Here is a 19865-nt window from a genome sequence, read left to right on the forward strand (position 1 = left end):
CTCGCTCCTCCGGCTGACACAAGTCCTCCAAACCAGATGACACAAAACTGCAGGTCATTTGGAGATAATACCAGCGAATAAAACCATTTGAGCGAAAAAAAAAAAAAAAAAGGGTAGATTTGGGTAAGGTTAGGGAAAAGATCACGGTCACAGTTAAATGACGCTAACGCCGACTGTCATCATGCTGCTTCTGCCTCTGTTGCTGTGACGCAAAAGTCATAATTCACATGGACACAAGACGTCCTTGTCAGTTAATGTAACATAGGTGCTTTTAAATATTTGAACATGCGACCAGCGCTGTCGTTTTCCCCATGAGGACAAAGTCAGCTGACAACGGAAAGACACAGCATTAGCTTTTGCCTCCGAGCTGTACAGACGTTCCAGCACAAGACGACACGTTTAGCAATATCACTGTGGATATCACACCTGAAGGGAAACAGTTAGCATGTTGTAGCACAGCAGCTTAGCTAGCAGTGGTTAAAATAAGCCTGAAACAACAAGAGTTATTTCTTTTTATCTCCTGGTTTATTTTCTGTTTGACCCAGAGAGAAAGGATTTTTCTTTTTGTGAAGTTTATTTTAAAAATTGAGAACATCTTCACCAGTTTAACAGACATGTATCTGTGCAAAGACTTCATTAAGACCCATATTTTAAGATAATCGTGGCTGTAGTAATCAAGACGCCGGCAAAGGAGGAAGTCAGGTGTCGAGTATGAAGATAACATCCACGTATGGAGGAGTTTAGTGTGAATGGATGAGTCAAACACTTACTTATGCTCATAACTAATTTAACTAATGTGGCTAACATGGCTAGCTTAACTATTTTAACCCAAAGCACTATCATTTTTCTAAACCTAGACGAGTTGTTTTGGTGCCTAAACCTGCCAAACGACGATTAAGGTCTGGTACGCCGGTCGCTGATACTCGCTCGTGGGTTGTTTTGGGAGTCACGTTGTTGAGCAATGACTCACAATCGGAATCTTTCTAGTATTTTGTTTTTGTCAACGAACGTAAGACGTGAGGCCAAAAACATGATGAATGAACTGCTGCAGAGGAAACAAATACCACAGCAGTGGATCTTCAGCATAAGACACCATCGCACACATCACCCAGAAGGTCTTGTTTTTCTCCCTGTGGAGCTCGAAGACGCACTGATGCAGAAGATCTCCGTCTCTCTCTCTCTCTGTGCATTTCTGTGCATACATGTACTGTACGTTGCTCTGCTGCACCGGTTGTCATGGTTATCTGGCCATACTCTGGCTCCATCGACTCCGGTCACCATGGAGCCCGGGGTTGGCTCTAATGTCCCAGCATCCTTTGCATATGTTTTTCCAAGGCGTGTGCCACACCAACCAAAAAAAACAAAAAAAAAACACCACCACCCTACATGTTTAATTTTTTCCCCCCTACAATCACTCCTCGCTCTTCCACTTCCACCCCCAACCGCCTGACTGTTTCCCTCTCACATTTACAATCCACTCGCTCTTCCTTTTGCTTAGCTTTGCTTTTCTCACCATCCCCCCCCTCGCTCTCCTATGTTCTCTCCCTCTCATCTCGTTCCCCTCCTCTCTGCCTCCCGCTTTGCCTCCAATCTCTCTTCTTCCTCTCTCACTCAGATCTAATGAGCTCACCTTGCTAACAACGCGGTGACTGACACTGCTGCGTGGCTGTGTGCACTTCCCGTTTATAGCTCGCCGAACTAACTTCAACAGCGAGTAAAAGGACGGCAAGTGATTAATCTGCGCAGAAATGTATTTAAGTGTATTCACTATAAATCCTCTCGCTGCTTCCGTAAATGAGTATTCATAGCACACAATCTGATTTGGGAAACATTCACATTGCTTAAGGGGCCTGGATTGGTTTTTTTTTGTTTTTTTTAATGAAAACATGTTGCACTTTTTAATCTCTTTAATCTCTGCAAACGCTCGCAGTGTGTGTTTGCATGTGTGTGTTGGTTACGTGTCCCTCCTCCAGCGAGGAAGAGGAGAGGTGTGAGGCTCAGCCGGAAATGTGCGAGACTGTGGGTTTTTTTTCCCGTTGAGGCTGCCGTCTGCACACAGGCATCAAACGCTGATATCTGCTGACATTTCCTGATGTTTGCTGATGTGGACACTTCAAGAAAAGATCATCGAGGTGCGACTGCAGGGGATCGAACCTGTTTGTGTATTTCAAATAACCACTCTGCACTGTTTGAAACAGAAGGTGGCACATTAGAGTTACAAACGTGATTATTTGAGAGTCGTTCCAGGATTAAATTAAAGTGGTGACGGTCTAATTAGAAAAATGCGCTTTCTCCCGGTGATGCCGCCCAGCTCGGACTCCCGTGGCGCCATCGGGGAGCTCGGCCAGGCCGTGATAGTGACACGCTGTGGCCCCATAAAGCTGCTCCAGCCTGGAGCACCAGCCAAACTAAAAGCTGCTTAGTGGGGCGAAACTCTGGCTGAGTCCCTTAAAGCTGCACTAATCAGAGCTGTTAGAGGAGGAATCGACAAACGTATCACACACAAGATTACAAGAACATCTCAAAACATGCATGCAAGGATGGATGGATGGTGGTGGCTGCAAGAACAGATGGCTGAAGAGAAGGTGAAATAATTGAGGGAAAAGACAATTATCTCCTGCCACAAAGCATCAGGTCTGACTTCTTGCTCGCCCCAAACGCAACAGCTCCATCCGGCACAATTACATCTCAACGAGACAAAGAGCAGGGAAGCTGTTGCATCTCTGAGCATGCGTCCTCGAGCGCTCTGCAACCATGACGGCAGGCGTCGGCTGTGGATGCAACAAGCCACCCTGAGCACTTTCAGAAAGAGCGGCAGAAGAAGAAAAGAGGCGTAAACGCAGAGAACAAAAGAGCCACAGAGGCAGCCGACGAGAGGGCTGCAGCGGCCGCGGGCGGCAAATATCACACAACCGCTGCACTGTCACCCCCTCTGTCCAAACTTGGCAAGCTCCTCCACAGGCCATCAATGCCCTCTGCTTCTCCCAGGAGCCTGACACTTTCCTGCACAGCTAGCTAACACATTAGCATGCAGCCCCATCCCCCTGCAAGGGCAGCCAGCCACTCGCAGCAGCACTCATCATACACAGGATTGCTTCATATGCAGCAGCAGCAGCTGGGGAATCTGCTGGAAACGACAGGCGAGATGCTCAAGCTACATTTTTGGGTGGATCCAAAAGGCACAAAGCAGACAGAGACAACAGATCCTGGTGTCTCCGGTGATGGATCTCGTGGAAGCCTACCTGACTTTGAACTCAGTGAGCTGTGGCGGTGGTGGCTGCTGCGCCCCCGGTTCAGCGCAGTAGATCTGGGGGAAGTAGAACCGGTGCGACTGAAGGTTGATGTCCATGGTGTCTACACGCAGGTCAGCTCTGTTTTGCGACTAGAAAAATGGAGGGGAACCAAAAAAAAATAGCTTATTTTCCCCTTTTGTCTCTCCGGGAATCTGGCCGCCGACACTTCCACTAAAGGTCGGAGTTCAGCCGCAGCATCCCAAGTCACCTTCTTCCCCAAGTGGTCGCAGGGCTACAGAGCGCTACCGCCAGGAAGGCATCCCCCTCCTCTTCGCCTCCACGCGTGCACAGAGCATTCAATCACCTCTGCCGCCCGGCACCGAAACAGGCACACTAACCTATTTCCCCACTAGCAGCCACTGTACCACTCAGCAGCTGTGTGCACAAGAACAAAGATGACTCCGGGAAAAAAAAAAAGAAAAAAAGATGATGCTGAAGAAGATCCTAAAGACACAGGAGGAGGAGGAGTGACAAGAAATAATCCCGGTTTTGTGGTCGTTAATTCATCCTTTAGCTAATGGGGGAGAAAAAAACTAGGAGAAAATGAAGGAATTGTTTGAAGAGTTGGGCTTAAAAAATATATGAGAGCAGCTCTCAGCCACGTACAGAGGAGACTGAATGGGAGATGAGAGTCCTTTGGTTTTTACGCTTCAGAGACAGAGGAGGAGGGGGGGAGAAAGAGAGAGAGAGATGGAGATGGAGAGAGATTCCCGGTGCTGTGAGGCGTTGCCCTCGCACTGCCTCTCCTCTCTGTGTCTCATTGGATTACCTCCTCCCTCTCCACCCCTCCCTCCACCCTCCACCTCCCATCCTCCCCTCCCAGCTGTGACAAGAGCGATGGGCCGCCAGCCCCGGAGGCTGCTGGTCCTGCCCCTCCTTCTCCCTCCTTCCCACTCTCTCTCCTCTTCCTCCTCTCAAACCACCCCCCACTGCTCCCTGCTCTCCTCTAGGATTGGCCGAGGCGAGGATGCGTAAGCCCCGCATGGAAAAAAAAAAAGGGAAGGGAGGCGCGGAGGAGGAGCAACAGATTTTAATTCATCTGATGGCTCCCATCTTTTCTCGCATATGATTTGAGGTGGCGTGTCGGGTACTGCTACACAACTGCACACACACACACACACACACACACACACACACACACACGCTGATCTGACTGCCGTTCATTAACAGGGAGGGACACAGGTGTGGATAGAGGAAACAAAGCATCCCTCTGTTGGAATTTGATAACACGTGGCTTGATCGGCTGTGCACAGTTAATGTAAAGCACACACAGCTCAGGGCGTGTGTGTGTGTGTGTGTGTGTGTGTGTGTGAGGACGCGGTCACATGTGCGTAAGCTGTGAAATGTAATTAAATTAAAAAAGTGCCTCAATGGAGGGATGGTAAGTAAAATAAAAAAACAGGCAACCAAGTTGGAGCTCGCAGCTCCGACACGTTCGTCTTTAATGTTTCCTCCCTCGATCCGGACGCACGCAGATTATAAATTACATACAGTGAGTGGTGCGCGGCCGTAACACTAATCTTCTGGGTCGGTTCCAGTGACCAGTAAATCCCTCCCATATTTACTGTACATCCCTCTGACATCGCGGGACCCGCTCTCTTTCTAGTACAGCTCACATCACCCACATCTGTCCTGCTGTGTTTTGCCAGCAGGCAATTTCATTGATTGCACACAGACCCACAGAACTGTTGGATGACACGGTTTCGCTCTGTAATCGGCGTGGAGGGCCAGTGGACGCTGCAATTTGGCAGCGATTAAAGTCCTGTTTACTCTCCTAGCCGACGGTGGTGTTGGGCCACAAATCTTCAATCCAATAAAATGTGTTTCATGTGCTTATTTATATCCGCGCGATATTAGTTCAACGTATTTTGCGGAGCCAGACGCCCCGGAGGAAATTTATTGCAAGTGAGATGCAAATATCTGCTTGCAATGTGTTGCATCATGTGACCCCCCACACACAGAAATGATGAGGTGTCATTACAGCACCACAGCAACTTAAGCACAGATTTAAAGGGGTATTCCAGCTATTTAGTGCCACACTTCCATGAGTCGGGAGGAGTGTGAGAGCCAGAGCTGTCAGAATCAGAGCTGAGAGGTGCTGATGTTTACGGGCCGAGATTCAAGAACGCTGGATGCTTCCCATAATCTCGATTAGGTGAGAGGCAGGCTGAGTAATGCTAAACACGACGAGGATATTCTAAATCAGTGGAGGCATTTTATGTAAACAGATGCAAGCGCAGCAAGGTGACGTCTTCAGCTGTGGAGGATTCTCTTGTGTTGCTGTGGTAATCCCTCCGCCGTCACATCTTCCATTTATCGAATAAATAAAAACAGAAAACTGCTTTATTACCAGGACACAAGCGCTACTTTACAGGCTAACATTAGCAACCCGGGCTGCTTCTCTGCTAGACTTCAGTTAAATCCTGTGGGTCATGTCATCAAAAGAGGAGAATGCAACACTGAAATACACCAAAATGCAACGTTTGCTAGCTGGCAGGTGAGTTTCTGAGAGAGCAGTGACTGTTTCATACTTGTCATAAAGAAAAGTACCATAATTCATCGAAACAAACTTGATTTTGAAGCGTTCCTTGGAAAAGCCTCAGTGTGGAGGGTCATGTACTGTAGCTCTAAGGGGTAAATCACATAGAGATGCTCCAAAAACATTTATTTTTCCGTGGTATGGAGCACCAGGCCTGGTGGGGGAACTCCTTTCCTGCGCTGCATGTCGCTTTTTCTGGAGGTTTTCAGAAGCATTAATGACGGCTGAACGCACACGCAGCCCGGCTCCTCAGCAGCACCACGCTGTTTTATCCCACACGGTGTTTCCGAGGCGTTTTTTAAAGCGACTGTAGCTGAAGTGACGAGTCTCTGTGTGAACACTTTGCCCCGCCCGTCCATCCCAACAAGAAGTAGAACACCATACATCTACGTGTCATGAGTGAACAAGCAAATGGTGTGTTGGGATCGGGCCTCATGAACCATAGCTGACCTATTTGTCTTTGTCTGTTTTGTGCATCACACCAGTGATCATTACCGGGATAAAACTGAAACAAGACAAACTGCCCCACAAACATTTTCCCCCTCTCACTAACAAATCGTGTGACTGAATCACTTGTTGAGGGGGACGTTTCGCTGTCCGTGTGTGAGTATATTGTAGAGCTTCAGCTTCGGATTTACGAGCTACATGAAACTTCCACAGTGGCCAGTGTGTGTGTCCAGATTGAACACATGACAGTTCAATCAATGGATGACATTCTTTTCCAAATTAAACCTCAGCACGCCACGGGCAGCGTCCTTTTCTCTCTCTCTAAAAAAAAAAAAAAAACCCTCGCTGTGATTCACTGAGCGAGGACACAGACTGTGAAACCGGCCGATGCAGCACACTGGACTGCATTTATAATGAAATCAGAGGGCATGAATCCTGTCTTGTCTTGTGAAAAGGCAGCAACAAAAGACTGCTTGCTTACCAAACAGCAACAAGTCATTCATCCTTCATCTCAAGAAGAGAAATAGTTGTTTAACATCATTTTCGAGGCACAATAAGCCTTCACCACGGCATGTTTGTGTGTGATGGTGAGAGCGGAGATGTTGTCAGAGTGAAGAGAAAAACACAACAAACAGAGTACGAGAGGGATGAACAGAAGAACAAGACGGAGATCGAGAAGAGAGCGGGATTGATTTTATGACGGAGGACGGCAGGTGGAGCTGACGGGGTGGACAGATGGACGGACAGGTAGAGGGAGTCGGGGAAGGGAAGGGACACCAGGGGAGGGAGAGAGATGGAGAGAGAGGCAACAACAGGAAGGGTGAAAGGACATCCAGCCTCCACTTACAGCACACACCCATCCCCCATCCCTCCCTCTCTCCCTCCCTCTCTCTCTCTCTCTCTCAGGTTCGACCCCGGCAGCAGATTGTATCCTAATCCTCAAAGCTACACACCTCCGTTTTCCTACTGTGTGTGTCTGTACATCTGACCGAGTGTGTGTGTGTGTGTGTGAGAGAGAAAGAGAGAGTTGCCAAGTGCTACTGTAACAACGCAGCTATTAGCATACAGCAGGAGGGATGGCCTTCTGTCTGACGCACAGCACGACTGGGTGAGTGCATGTGAATGTGTGTCGGGAAGTATGTGTGTGCACGTGCGAGTCTATCCTGTGTGTGTGTGTGTGTGTGTGGCGGCGAGGAAAAGGGCAGAACGGGAGGATGCGATCGGAGGTTTTTAGGGTGAAAATGGGTGAATCACACGTCGAGCAAAGAGGGCAAGAAAAACAAAACAAAAAAAAAAAAAACGATGCCTGCCGGTGAGAAAGGAAGGGTGACATTGGATTCTGGAAATGTGTGTGTGTGTGTGTGTGTGTGTGTGTGTGTGCTGTTAATGTGTGACGCTGAGAGCGTTTTTGAGAGACGAGGTTGTCGAAATTAAAAAAAAAAACAAACACCTGTAATGAGTGTAAACAAGCTGGTTCTCTGCGCTGTGTGCAAACTGTTCACACACAAACAAACACAAAGTCTAAAGACAACACACGGCGTCGTCTCTGCAGCAGTGCGGCATCATGGGAGTTGTTGTCGTCATTGTTAATCACACAACAAGGAACTTAAACTGGTTATAAAGAGTCTCTAAGTAAACAAGACCATTAATAAGAAGATTTCGCTCTTTCTGTACGATTATTAAAGTAATTCTGAATGTCTGTCACTGAGTTGGATCCCGACAAAGTCATGAAATTAAACTATTTATGACGGAGTGCTGAGGATGAACTGATGAGTCTGACCGACTGAGGAAAGCTATTTTTTTTTTTTTTAGCTAGCTAGGTTACCGACTTCCTGAGTCACACACGTTTTTCCTCTTGAGTGTGAGCTGAAACATTTGGTACAAATAAATACAAAACTAGAAATGTAAAGTACGGGGAGAAGATGTGTAGAAGATGTGGTTTACTTCCTGAAGTGTGGGTACAAGTCTGATTGTTGGTTTCTGAAATTTACCGATATTGTCGGATGTAGCCTCCTGAAGATCTGATGTTAGAAATGTGGCATCTTAATCTTCCTTCTGCTTGTCGTATCACTTCCTTTACCCCTCTCTGGCACTGTCAATATCACGGATCGCGACCAAAAGTGTGTTTTTATACAGACGACGCTCTACTGTGGGTGTGACACCTCCGTGATGTGAGCACTGACGGCGTAAAACTCTGCATGACAGCTTCTGCTGTGCACCGGGAGCTTTATTCCAGAAAGCTTCTTTGTTGACGTACCGTAGCTGCACGTCTCTCTACGAACTCACATGAAGGTGCTGTCAAGTCACACAAGCTGTCTGTGTGCAACAAGCCCACGCAAATACACATGGCCACACAGCAACACTACCAGCCAAATATCTGTATAGACGAGTTATTTTCGTCTCACGTACTCGGGCGAGTTTAATCATCATTCATGCTGCTGCAGAGGAACAAGCCAGAACACCACGTCCACCGAGTCTGACGGATGGAGTGTTGGATCCTGAGCTGCTCCCTCTTTCCACTGAATTTTTTTCTTTCCATTACTCCGCTGCAGGTTGTCTCATTTGTCGAGGACTCAGGACATTTACTCCCCTTCATCCTTTTTTGTCATAGCAGAGGTTTGCATCTTTAGGTCAACTATGAAGAGCATTTTTTAACCTTCTCAAGAGGCTTTCAGCACCTTTTCACATTCCATTTTTTAATGTCTCACATCATTTCATAAAAATTAGCTGCCTTAAATTGAGGGAAAAAGGGGCTAAGAATCCTACATGATACATCCAACGTACACGTGAACACCCGTAAATTAAAGATGAGTTCAGGCACGTTGACGTCATCGCCATTGTTTCATTTATAATCCAAAGTGCTCGAGTCGGAGCTACTAAATATGTGTCACCGTCCAAAGACATGGTTTTACAGCTGGCCGGTCCAGCGTTATTCCATCTAATCCAATCTGACTTCCCTCTCCCTTCACCCCCCCCGGAAAAACACCCACAATCCACCTGTACGCCGTCACGCTACACGAGGCAAAGTGAGGCGGAGAAAAGAAAAAGGGATTAAATGAGCGCGAGAGGTGTGACAGAAGAGGAGGTTAAAGATCGCTGACGTTTTCCTGTCATCCTCTCGAGCCCGCGGGATTGAATTTCAGCTGCAAACAAACACACACACACACACACACACACACACACACACACACACACACTAACACACACGCACGCTGTCTAACTCACATGAGCCGATCATTTTAATTACGGTGCGCACCAATGGGAGCTGCTGGCAGAGGAGATACAGAGAGAGAGGGAGGGAGAGAGAGGAGGATGTAGGGAGATGCAGCGGGGGAAAAGGAGGAGGGAGTGATTTCCCTCTCATTCACAAAGATTTGATTACCTCTCTCTCACACACACACACACACACACACACACACACAGACGTCTGCATGGATCAGCCTCAGCGCTCTGCATTGTGACGCCTCAGTGTGCATAATTATGACTCATAAAATCACACCGTCTTCACCCAGAATGCACCGGGTTAGCTCACAGGACACGTGACCTCTCACCTGACACCGGATGCATCGCAGCGTGCAGCATCCTTCTTCCATTTTGTCGCCGCGTTTGTCGGACCGTGTTACGACAAACGCGGCTGTTCACTCCTGCACGTGCGATGCGGCTGCAGCATCGCGGCGTGCGCTGCAGCCTCTGAGATTTAAATATAAATAAACACAAGTCGCATGCGAGCAGGGAAACTGAACAACGAGCAGCTGAACGTTCGGCGCTCAGACGGCATCACAGATGTTTGTGCATTCTTGTTTCTGCCCCATTAACGTTGTTTTTCTAAAAAGGTTGGCTCACGATGTAGCCGACACGCGAGCAAAACGAGAGAGAACATGGCGACAGCCAATAAAAGCTCTACAGCTGTTAGCAGAAAGATTCAGTCTTCTGTTTACACACAACAAAACAGAAAACTAATTGCAAACAGTTGGATTATGGTGCTACATTTTTTTTCCAGTGCTTCATGTTCGGGGTTTTTCAGTGATTAAAGTTGCATGGCCGCACCACTGGGATAAAATGATGGCAGTTAACGTTCCTGCAAACTGAGACGTCCACACTTGTCGCAGGCTGCGTATCATATTGACATTTCTATGGCTGCAGGGGGTCGTGATGGAGTTACAGAGCAGAAGCCAGTGACTACAGTTCAAGACTGCTGTTCAACCTTTGTTTATTTGCATTCATGTGCTGACAGAAAAGTTCCCCGGAAAGTCGTAGAAAGTTTTGGTCCGTGAAGTGACGGATTGACATCATATGATGCTGAAACGTGGTGGATGAAAGTAAACGTTCGGTTCACATTAAGATACTTTTACCTGAGTTGTTTCCTTTGCACTTTCTTGTCTCTAAAATGTTGGAAAAAGCTGTCAGCGTGGTGTTTAAACATCCTGAGCGATAAAGAAAAACATTTTGGCGTCCATGTTTCTCCCACATTCCACCATGATGCACCTGAACACACCGAAGTCTGCTGGATATTTTAAGGAGGCCTTGGGACGATTTCAAAGCTTTGTGTTGACTAAAAAACTAGATATTTTTGACTCTTGATGTCTTTATGGCAAATAAAACAAGTCTGTTAAACTGAACATCTAACCAAGAGTTTGTGCCAAATCCAGACCAGACCAGAGGCTTAGCAATGCTTTCAGGAGAGAGAATTGAAAGACTGTAGTTTTAAAAACGTCCTATCCTCTGATCAGCTGTGAGAGTTGCCGCTCTCCAACCAGCTCTGTTAACCCATCAAAGTTACGTAACATCTATTTCGGGTCAACTGTTCCACGTGCACAAGCTAATGGTGTAAAATAATCCATAGCTGTCGTCAATATCCGCCAAAACAGCAATCAACCCATTCATTAACTTGCATTAACACGTAGATAATGTAAGCCACATTTCAAAATGCCATTTCTGAACACACAGTGATGTTTGTGACCATCTGATGGACGCAGAGCCGACAGTCGCTCTTCTTTTAGCTCTTACTTTGGTCTCCACCAACACATGGAGGAAACTATTTACTCTTTCACTGCTGAATACTCCAGTGTGTTTGCCAGATACTTGCTAATAATTTTATCTACTTGCTGTCTGGTGCTGGACAGAGACTGTATGGGTTTGGATCGTTTGCCTGTCAACACAACTCTAATGAGAGCTGCGAGACCATGACAATAACAAACAGATATGCATCAAACTCTCGTAAAGCCGACGGGAACGAGGTGATAATTATTTGTGTATGTCATTTTGCCCATTTTAGCAAAAATATTCCTTACAGCTTTAACTATTCACCAGATGGTGTTTGAAGCCTTGTAACACTGAGAACTGAGGTCAGAGTTTCTTTTAGGATCATGAACGTTTATAAAAAGCAATGCAGCGTTTATCACATGGAGGGGAAATGAGATGACCGCATCCTCGACGGCCCGCGGTTTGAAACATTTGTCAGCAGTTCAAACGTCTTTGGAACAAAACGCACAAAAAGAATAATAATAATACCTCAACTTCAAGGTTGTAACTTTGTAACGAGGGTGTAATGAAGAGCGCACACCTGTGCAGCTTCAAAGCTCACAGCTGTGCGGTGAGAACAACACAGAGCGAGAGAGAAACCCGACCTCCGCTGCAGCTAGTCGGGGCGTTACAGGCAACAACATAAAGCGAGACATTTTGATTTATTTCCCGTCAGGCGCCAGATGCAGGCAGTATTGGTTTACAGTGTAGGTGTGTTAAGGAAACACTAAAGTTGTCTCCTCCTCTCTGAAGCTTGTTTCCAAGTCACACAGTCGCGTCTACGGCTTCACCTCCGTGTGTCCTGAACTCATTCAGCACAGTTACTATTAATGCACATGTGGGTCACGAACACACCACCAACTGCTCCTGTCAATACACATCAGGCTCACGGTGATGACGCCGGATCGATGGTGCCCACGCTTCACTTTCAGAGCGCGGTCACACACTCCCGTCCACGCAAATAATGGTGGAGGTGGTGGCGGCGGCGGCGGTGGGGAGGCCACAGCGGGCAGCGTCGGGCCGCACATCAATCCTGCTGTCAGAGTCAACGAGAGGGGCGGGTGAGCCACAAGCAAATACTCTGAGCAGCCATTTAGTTATAGGAGACGCCGCTTAACGCGAGGCTGCACGAGGCTCAAAGTGGTTCCTCGAGTCCGTGCGGTTATTTCCAGCACATTAGCGATCTGCATAAACAGACAGTTGATGTGAATTAATTATGAATGAAACGTCAAATTCACAATTTCACAAGAAATGTGTTCACGCAGAGTGAATGAAGCAAAACGTTGATTAGGTTTTTTTTTTTAACGACCAGTGTTTTAGCATAAAATTGTGAGTGTCAGTTTTCTGCTCTTACTCAGAAGATTTCAGTGTCGTCGGTACAAAGGTCGTCAACTTAGACTGAGCGGCACGGCTGCAATGATGGTGGCACTCAGCAGAGCGCAAACCTCATCTGACGAAAATGTCGATCCACTGCAAAAGTTAATGAGGTTCTGGACTCAGACGGACCCTCCATCCAACAAACCAACAAACTCGTGTGTGATCTTCTTGGCAGAGGTAATAAATCTTTGTTTCTTTGTCAACAGCCTAAAATAACAAATCACTTAAATTAATCAACGATCACACTAACCGTTCTGTCAAGCTGCACTTGTTCTGGTGAAACTGGAAAAAGAAAAAAATGAGGAATCAGACATTCAGGCTCCATCAGTCCAGAGCTCAGTCCTTCAACCTAAATCCCAGACTAGAGTCACAATCCCCGGCTTTACTGTCCCAGGATGTTTCGCCCCCCCGAGACCCTACAGCACCTTCAGTCCATCCACAGCTGGAGGTAATAGAAACTAATACCGCCTGTCTTAATCTTGACAAATGAGAAACAGACACCGCGGCTGTGTTGGGTTCACTGCCTACGTAATTGAAAAAGGGGACAAAGTCTAAACAGGATGAGATGTTCGGATCGTTTCTTGATTTCACGGCCAAGAACACTTACTGGAGATGATGAACGAAAATACGGCCGTTAATTTCCTGTTTAAAGAACGAAGCGGACGGTTCTGCAGCACCAGAATCAGACACGTCTGTGCTGACAAAGACCTTTGACCTTAAAAAACACTTTGAAACACTTCAGTTCTTGTGCTTCACCTCGGTGCTGCTGTGTATCTGACCGGGGTATCGTACGTTTGAACTGCGGCTCACAGCGCCGACATCAGTGCTCATGAGATCACAACACAACACAACTCTTTGTGCCCTACTAACACTGACGCACACTGTCACACACACACACACACACTCTCCACCACATGCTTTGCAACAAACCGGATGAAGCGCTGGTGTGTTGTGGTGAGTCACAGTCTATGTTGCCACCTACAGAGCACCTCTGTAAAGCACACGCTCATCATCATCATCGTCGTCTTTGTCGTCCTAAATAAACACACAGCTGAGGATTTAAGTGGCTGACTGACAAAAAAAAAAAAACAACCTGAAATAACAAGAGTGTCAGCCGAGCAGACAGCTTGTCAGGCCGCTTTACATCAAAACATAAGCTCCCGCTGATAACTACGCATCTCCGACTGGCACCGCTTTATGAATCTATTTACACCGTCCACTTCACTCCAAGTGACAGATTAAATGTGACTGAGAGGCGTCAGTGTGTTCGCACGCTAATGACGATGTATCGTCACGTAATAATTCAACGCACAGAGGAAAAGAAGAAGAAGAGGAGGCTGGATCCAAACGTCCACACTCTCCGGACTTCTGTTGTACGTGTTGTGATGCGTTCACTGTCGTCACGTCAAACGTGCCAAGACTCAAGACTACAAGAGCAAGAGACGGAGATAGAGACTACCTCTACCTGCCTCTGTCGCCTGTACTTCTGCATATTTCTGTCTCATGATGTCTCAGAATATCATCTCTGGCCTACATTTTTAATAAAGTAGCTGTTTCACACATTCAGGGTTCGTTCTTTTGAGAAGAAACTGCACGTCACGTCCGTGCTGCAATCAATTTTTGGTCAATAAGTCTTATGAAATCTGCTTGAGGTCCCTTGTGGGTTTGGAGGGCCCTCAGTGGGGGAGACCAGGTGCACGCTCACCTCTTCACACAGTGCATACTGTTGCAGTGTGTATATACACACAGGTGGGACATTCGACTTCATCGTGACAGTGCGCCTCAAACTTCGACCCCTCTGCTCCTGATATTTCAGCCTTACTGTGACTTTTACAAGTACAAAGAACTCTGTAGTTACTTCAGCGTGTTTTCATCCGTCATTGTCGTGTCCGTCGTTCTGCCAGTGAGCTGTTAAATGTTTCAGCTCTGGACGCACCGTGCAGAGGATTGTGGGTCGGAATAGCAAAGAAATGTAACAGGAAGTCCTGGTGTTTTTGTCAGACTGTAGTACACATATATCATACTGGGACATACTCACAAGTTTTTCTGACACAAGTTGGTAGTAAATTCCTCCAATCAGATACAAGCTACAGTGATTTCACTCACTCTGCACATGCTCAGTTGTGTTCTCGCTGACACGTTTGAAACTTTTGGATAATGATGTTGAGATCGAAGGTCTTTTTTGTGAGATGGAAGCGACGGAGATACCAACGGCTAACGTGGAAATTAGCCTTTCTGGCTAACTCTGGTATATTTTCAGACATGTTACAAATGTGTCAAATGAAGCAATAAAATAAGAGTGGAGTGACTTGTTTAAAATCAATTTTGCAACCTGGACGTATTTCACAAAAACACTTAGATTGTGACAGCAGTTCACACACTGACATTTCCAATATATTGTAGCCAACTGGCTGCGGCTAGTTGCAGAAAAGCAAACGGGAACAAGCTGCAAAGTCTGCAAGAGCGGATACAACAGCTGGACGTACAACTCAGAAAACAACAAGTTATCTTAGTTGTGGTGATGTTCCAAAATTGTGTATCTGCAGAAGTCAATCATTTCTGTTACACCACATGGAAAAAAGCAGTCTACACACACTTTATAAAGTATATACAGTCAGATATCAGGGCTGAACGATTAATCGCAAAAATAATCCTGCAGAGCTCGTTCTCCAGATCTAATGATAAACACGTGTGCTGTTCGGCAGCGATCGGGAGAAACGCCACATCATCTTGGACACAGTCATCTTCACTGACAAATGAAAGTTGTGATACAAAAATGAAATCGTCCCTAATGATACAATATCTGTCAGAATCATCACAACATCACTTCTTGACCTGGGAACAAGTCCTGACAGATAGTGATGACAGCTGCAGTAAATCACTGTTTAGTTTCTCCTCCTCCATCCAGCAGGGAGTCTGTGTCCAGCAGGAGACAGATAACAACAGTGAGAGGAGGAGGAGGAGGAGGAGGAGGAGGAGGAGGAGCTTGTTAAAACTGACCCTCAGTGGTCACAATCCCACTCTGACCTTGGTGCACACACACTCACACACACACATGCAGATATGGATGCCAACAGCCATTAGACTGAGCTCAGGCCTCCTCCTGTTCATGGTGAACCTGAGCCAAGCGCCGCCGCCCCACCTCCCTCCTCCTCCTCTCCTCCCTGTGGCAGCAGCCTCGCAGCTGATTGGCTGCCCGGCCGAGCCCTGCCAGCAACGCCTCACCTGATAGGCTCCTTGCAGCCCAGCGCTCGCATCCCCCTTAGACAGCTGCCGTGTCTTGCCTGAATCCTCTCAGCTGATTGGCTCTCGGCGGGGGAAGGTGTGTGCGCGCCGTGTGCGTGATCTCAGAGGACTCACACACACACACACACACACACACACGTGCACGCTTTGTAAAAACCCAGTGATCACACATGTGGAGCAATTAACGCGTGGGGCTAATTAACGCGGCGTGGTTTCCATGACAACAACGTCTCCCCCCACCCTCCTCCACGTGACGCGTCAGAGACAGGAAGCCTCCAGGTGCTGCTGCTCTTCAAGCTCCGTATTCTGTCGGCCAACAGGTGACCCACCGTGGTCAACACACACACACACACACACACACACACACACACCGGGCCTGTAGTCTCGCTCCATCCTCCTCTGATGTCTCGTGGTGATGCGCAGAGGACGGAGCGCAGCCTGCGCGTTACTGTGCAGCAAAAAGCGCAACGCGTGCTTGTGCTTACCTCATCTTCCTCTCCCGCCCGTCTGGATGAGATGGAGGATGTTTTCTGCCCGCTCAGTGCTTCGTCCTTGAGTTGAGTCCCAGTAGAAAACAGATCCAGCAGCAGCAGCAGCAGCTCCGGAGGGTTTTAATAAAAAGCAGCGGTGCTGGCTGACAGTGAAGCCCGCAGCCGGCTGGGCGTGCAGATGTGTGAGGGTGGGAAGAGGCGACAGGGTGTGTGTGTGTGTGTGTGTGTGTGAGGAGGGGGGATTGCTACAGCGGATGGCCACAGTTTCAGGTCGGTCTTGGTATAAAATAAACAGTTGCTCCTCGGTGTCTCGTCAGGCGGCTGGCGGTTCCGTCGAGGCCATCTCAGAGGGCGGCACGCCGCTGTCCGCAGGACGAGGAGCCGGGCGGAGTGTCTGACAGCGGCTTGTGAGGTGCCATCTTTTCCTCCCTTCAACCACTGGGAGGCTGCATGTGGAGGGAGGGAGGGAGAGAGAGGGAGAGAGAGGGAGCAGGCTGCTGAAATATTCAAGTGTTTGGTGGATTTGCTGCACGGTGGCGCCCTCAGTGTGGTGATGCAGCTTCAGGCAGGCAGGTAGAGAAAACAAGCGCACACCGCCTCCTCAGAGAAGAAGTCCAAATGAAATAAGTCAATAAATAATATGTTTGTATGAAGAGAAAAATAACACACACACACACACACACACACACACACACACACACCTCTAAAATGATTGGCTATAAAATACTTTAAGCCTTTAAGACGCTGCAGAGATAGTTATTATGTTACTGCATGGTGTGTGTGTGTGTGTGTGTGTGTGTGTGTGTGTGTGTGTGTGTGTGTGTGTGTGTGTGTGTCAGGGTAATAAAAAGACTGGTTTGTGATCACCTTTTGAAAAATACTCAGAGTACAAATACTCCCAAAAAAGGACTTTATTACAGTAATATGAGGAGCTGTAATTAGTTACTTTCATCCTGCTTAGAGGCAAATACATAACGCCTCCTTAATATCTCATAATATATGTATTAATATATGTGTTTCAAGCTGTCACAGGTGTAATTTAGTAGGCAATAAATGTACTTGATATCAAAGGACCAACTTAAAGTTATTAGTATGTATATTAGCGGCTGACCGATATTTAGATATTCACCATATTCTGATTATCGGAATCATTTTTTGGGAAAAAAATCTAATTACCAATAAAATAAATGTTTTTAAAAATCCATTTCTTTGGCTCTGATGCAGGATGTAATCTGTCAAATAACTAGTAACTAAAGTTATCAAGGAAAAAGTTCAAGATTTGGTTCCAGAATGTGTCAAAGTGGAAGCATAATGCAGCTGAAAATGTAAAAGTGCAGTTTTTGAGTAAAAGTACTCAGTTACGTTCCATCACGGCTGTTTTAACTTCTCGTGTCTGTTTCTTCCTCTGTGGACGCTTCAACGCTGCTGATGACATCAGAGGTCCAACATGCTGCCGTACAGAACCATCCAGCGTTTAATGTGTCAGTGGACTCGATGTGATTCTGTATTTAGAGGGACACACACACACACACACACACACACACACACACACCTGTCAGCGGCCACAATCACCCGGCTCAACATCTGTCTCTGTAACAGCCAGCTGCTGTTTCATGGGAGGACAGACAGGCTCAGTTAAATCTCCACTCAGGTCCAGACTCTGTCCGTCTACGGGCCGCTGACTCTGCAGTGTCTCCAGAGGACCGGTCCACTCCCTCAGCCTCGGTACTGCCAGAATTTAGGGCTCTTTATGGATAATTTGCCTTTTATTTATTTGTTTTACTTTTGATTTATAAAGCAGCCTTAAAAACAGAGTTTTTAATCTCAGGAGGACAGTATTACTGAATAAGCACCAAACTGTCAAACGAATATGAGGAAGTCTAACAAAGAGGGCAGAACAAGACATGTAAAGAATCAAAATGAGTTATTATAAGTAAATAAATACAAGTGATTGAACAGGAAACAATCACAGAACAGGAACAGAGGGAGAAGAACAAAGAAAAAGAAATAAAAGAAGGTAAAAAATCAGGTATTGTTTATGTCCTGGGTGCTAAAACCTAAAAGAGTTTTCACTCCACATCACGCTGAACGCTTCCTGTGAACAACATCACACTGAGGTGATGTTTAAATTCTACATACAGCTGTTTGCAGCTGGCTCATGCTGCATCTCAAGGTCTCAGTTCGAGCCTGCAGTGTCTGAGTTTGTCCAGCAGAGGTCCTCGTAGTGTCCAGAGAGCAGCAGAGCTTCCACTGTTTGACACACACACACAGGTGAAGATCCACAGTCAGGCCTTAAATCTGAAGAACTTTTAGTTTATCCGGATGTTCTGGTGCAAGTTTAATATCCAGGTGACGTCACCTTTCTATGAGGGTCGCTGTCAGCTCTGTTTGGGTCGAAGCACTTCATCCACAGGAGGGCGCTGAAGCTGCGGACACTGATTGAAATCAATGAGATGTCAGGATTTATGGATTTCTTTACTCGTTGTGATCATTTTCACAACAGGTATAAAAGCACAGATGTCATCAAGAATAAAATCAATGACGTCTCCAGTCCTTTAAGTGGCCCAGTGAGTAAAATTCCACCTGTGATTTTTCTGCTTTTACAAGTTTTCTTTGCCGTCCCTGTTCGAACATGAACACGTAAACTTTGAATATGAACCAGGGCTGCAAAATTAATGTCAAAATAATTGAAATTGCAATATGACAAAGTGCAATACAAGTCAAAAACCGTCTGTTGAACCGCGACACAATAAACCTGCTGCGATAATGTGAACGATGTGCCGAGTAAGACACGAGAACAGATCTGGCTCTGACTTTGTTTGGCAGAACACTAATAAGATCCTAATAAGCCGCGCTTTGTTTCAGATCAGGGGGGGGAATAGAAATGATGTTCGTTATTAGACAGTAAACACACACAGTTACACCCTAATTAGACACCAGGCACCGAAAATGATGCTGTAATTAGAAACAGCATAAATCTCTGCGCTGCAAAAAAATAAAACCACACTGAAGCTCTAAACGAGTGTAATAATCTCACATTTAGATTAAAAATGGAGCCGCTCTTGTTTTTATTATGTGCTGCTTTCAGAGGAAGTGTCTTTGTGTTGATTTGAGTAAATGTCACTTGATAAGTAGCTTTATGTTTATATGGATGGTTGTTAGACGTCCTCTTCAAGGCGAGACGACTTATTTTTAACACCCTATATTAGAACTAAGCTGCTGCAGTTAAACGTGATTTCATATTTGGATCTTGGTCTGACTTCTGTCGACGGGACAGTCCGGGGATGAAACTGCTCATTTTAAAGCTGCAGTATGTAAGAATTGGCCGCCTGTTGGCCACTCTTTGCTAGGTAGCTTTGTTAGCTTAGCAGCTAGCGGTTTAGTACTTGGGACCAGGAGAGTGTTGGTGCTGTGATCTGAGTCAGTGCTAGCTGGTTAGCATGCTAACTC

The 19865-nt window shown here is 46.6% G+C and overlaps 1 protein-coding gene across 4 annotated transcripts in view; it reads right to left on the reverse strand.

Moving 5' to 3' along the window:
- The window catches only part of evlb (Enah/Vasp-like b), a 48268-nt gene extending 31372 nt beyond the window's left edge, over window positions 1-16896 (reverse strand). Inside the window, exon 1 of one of the 4 annotated variants that reach the window (XM_037086366.1) lies at window positions 16410-16896. In XM_037086366.1, coding sequence (XP_036942261.1) covers window positions 16410-16414 — 5 coding nt within the window. In that variant the 5' untranslated portion in view covers window positions 16415-16896. Of the gene's footprint in view, window positions 1-3242; window positions 3889-15903; window positions 16139-16409 lie in introns of those variants that run through there. The other 3 variants (XM_037086365.1, XM_037086364.1, XM_037086363.1) reach the window with 3 other exon arrangements.
- Between the last annotated feature and the right edge of the window lie 2969 nt (window positions 16897-19865).

The sequence above is a fragment of the Acanthopagrus latus genome, chromosome 22, assembly GCF_904848185.1.
Source record: "Acanthopagrus latus isolate v.2019 chromosome 22, fAcaLat1.1, whole genome shotgun sequence".
Lineage (NCBI taxonomy): Eukaryota > Metazoa > Chordata > Actinopteri > Spariformes > Sparidae > Acanthopagrus > Acanthopagrus latus.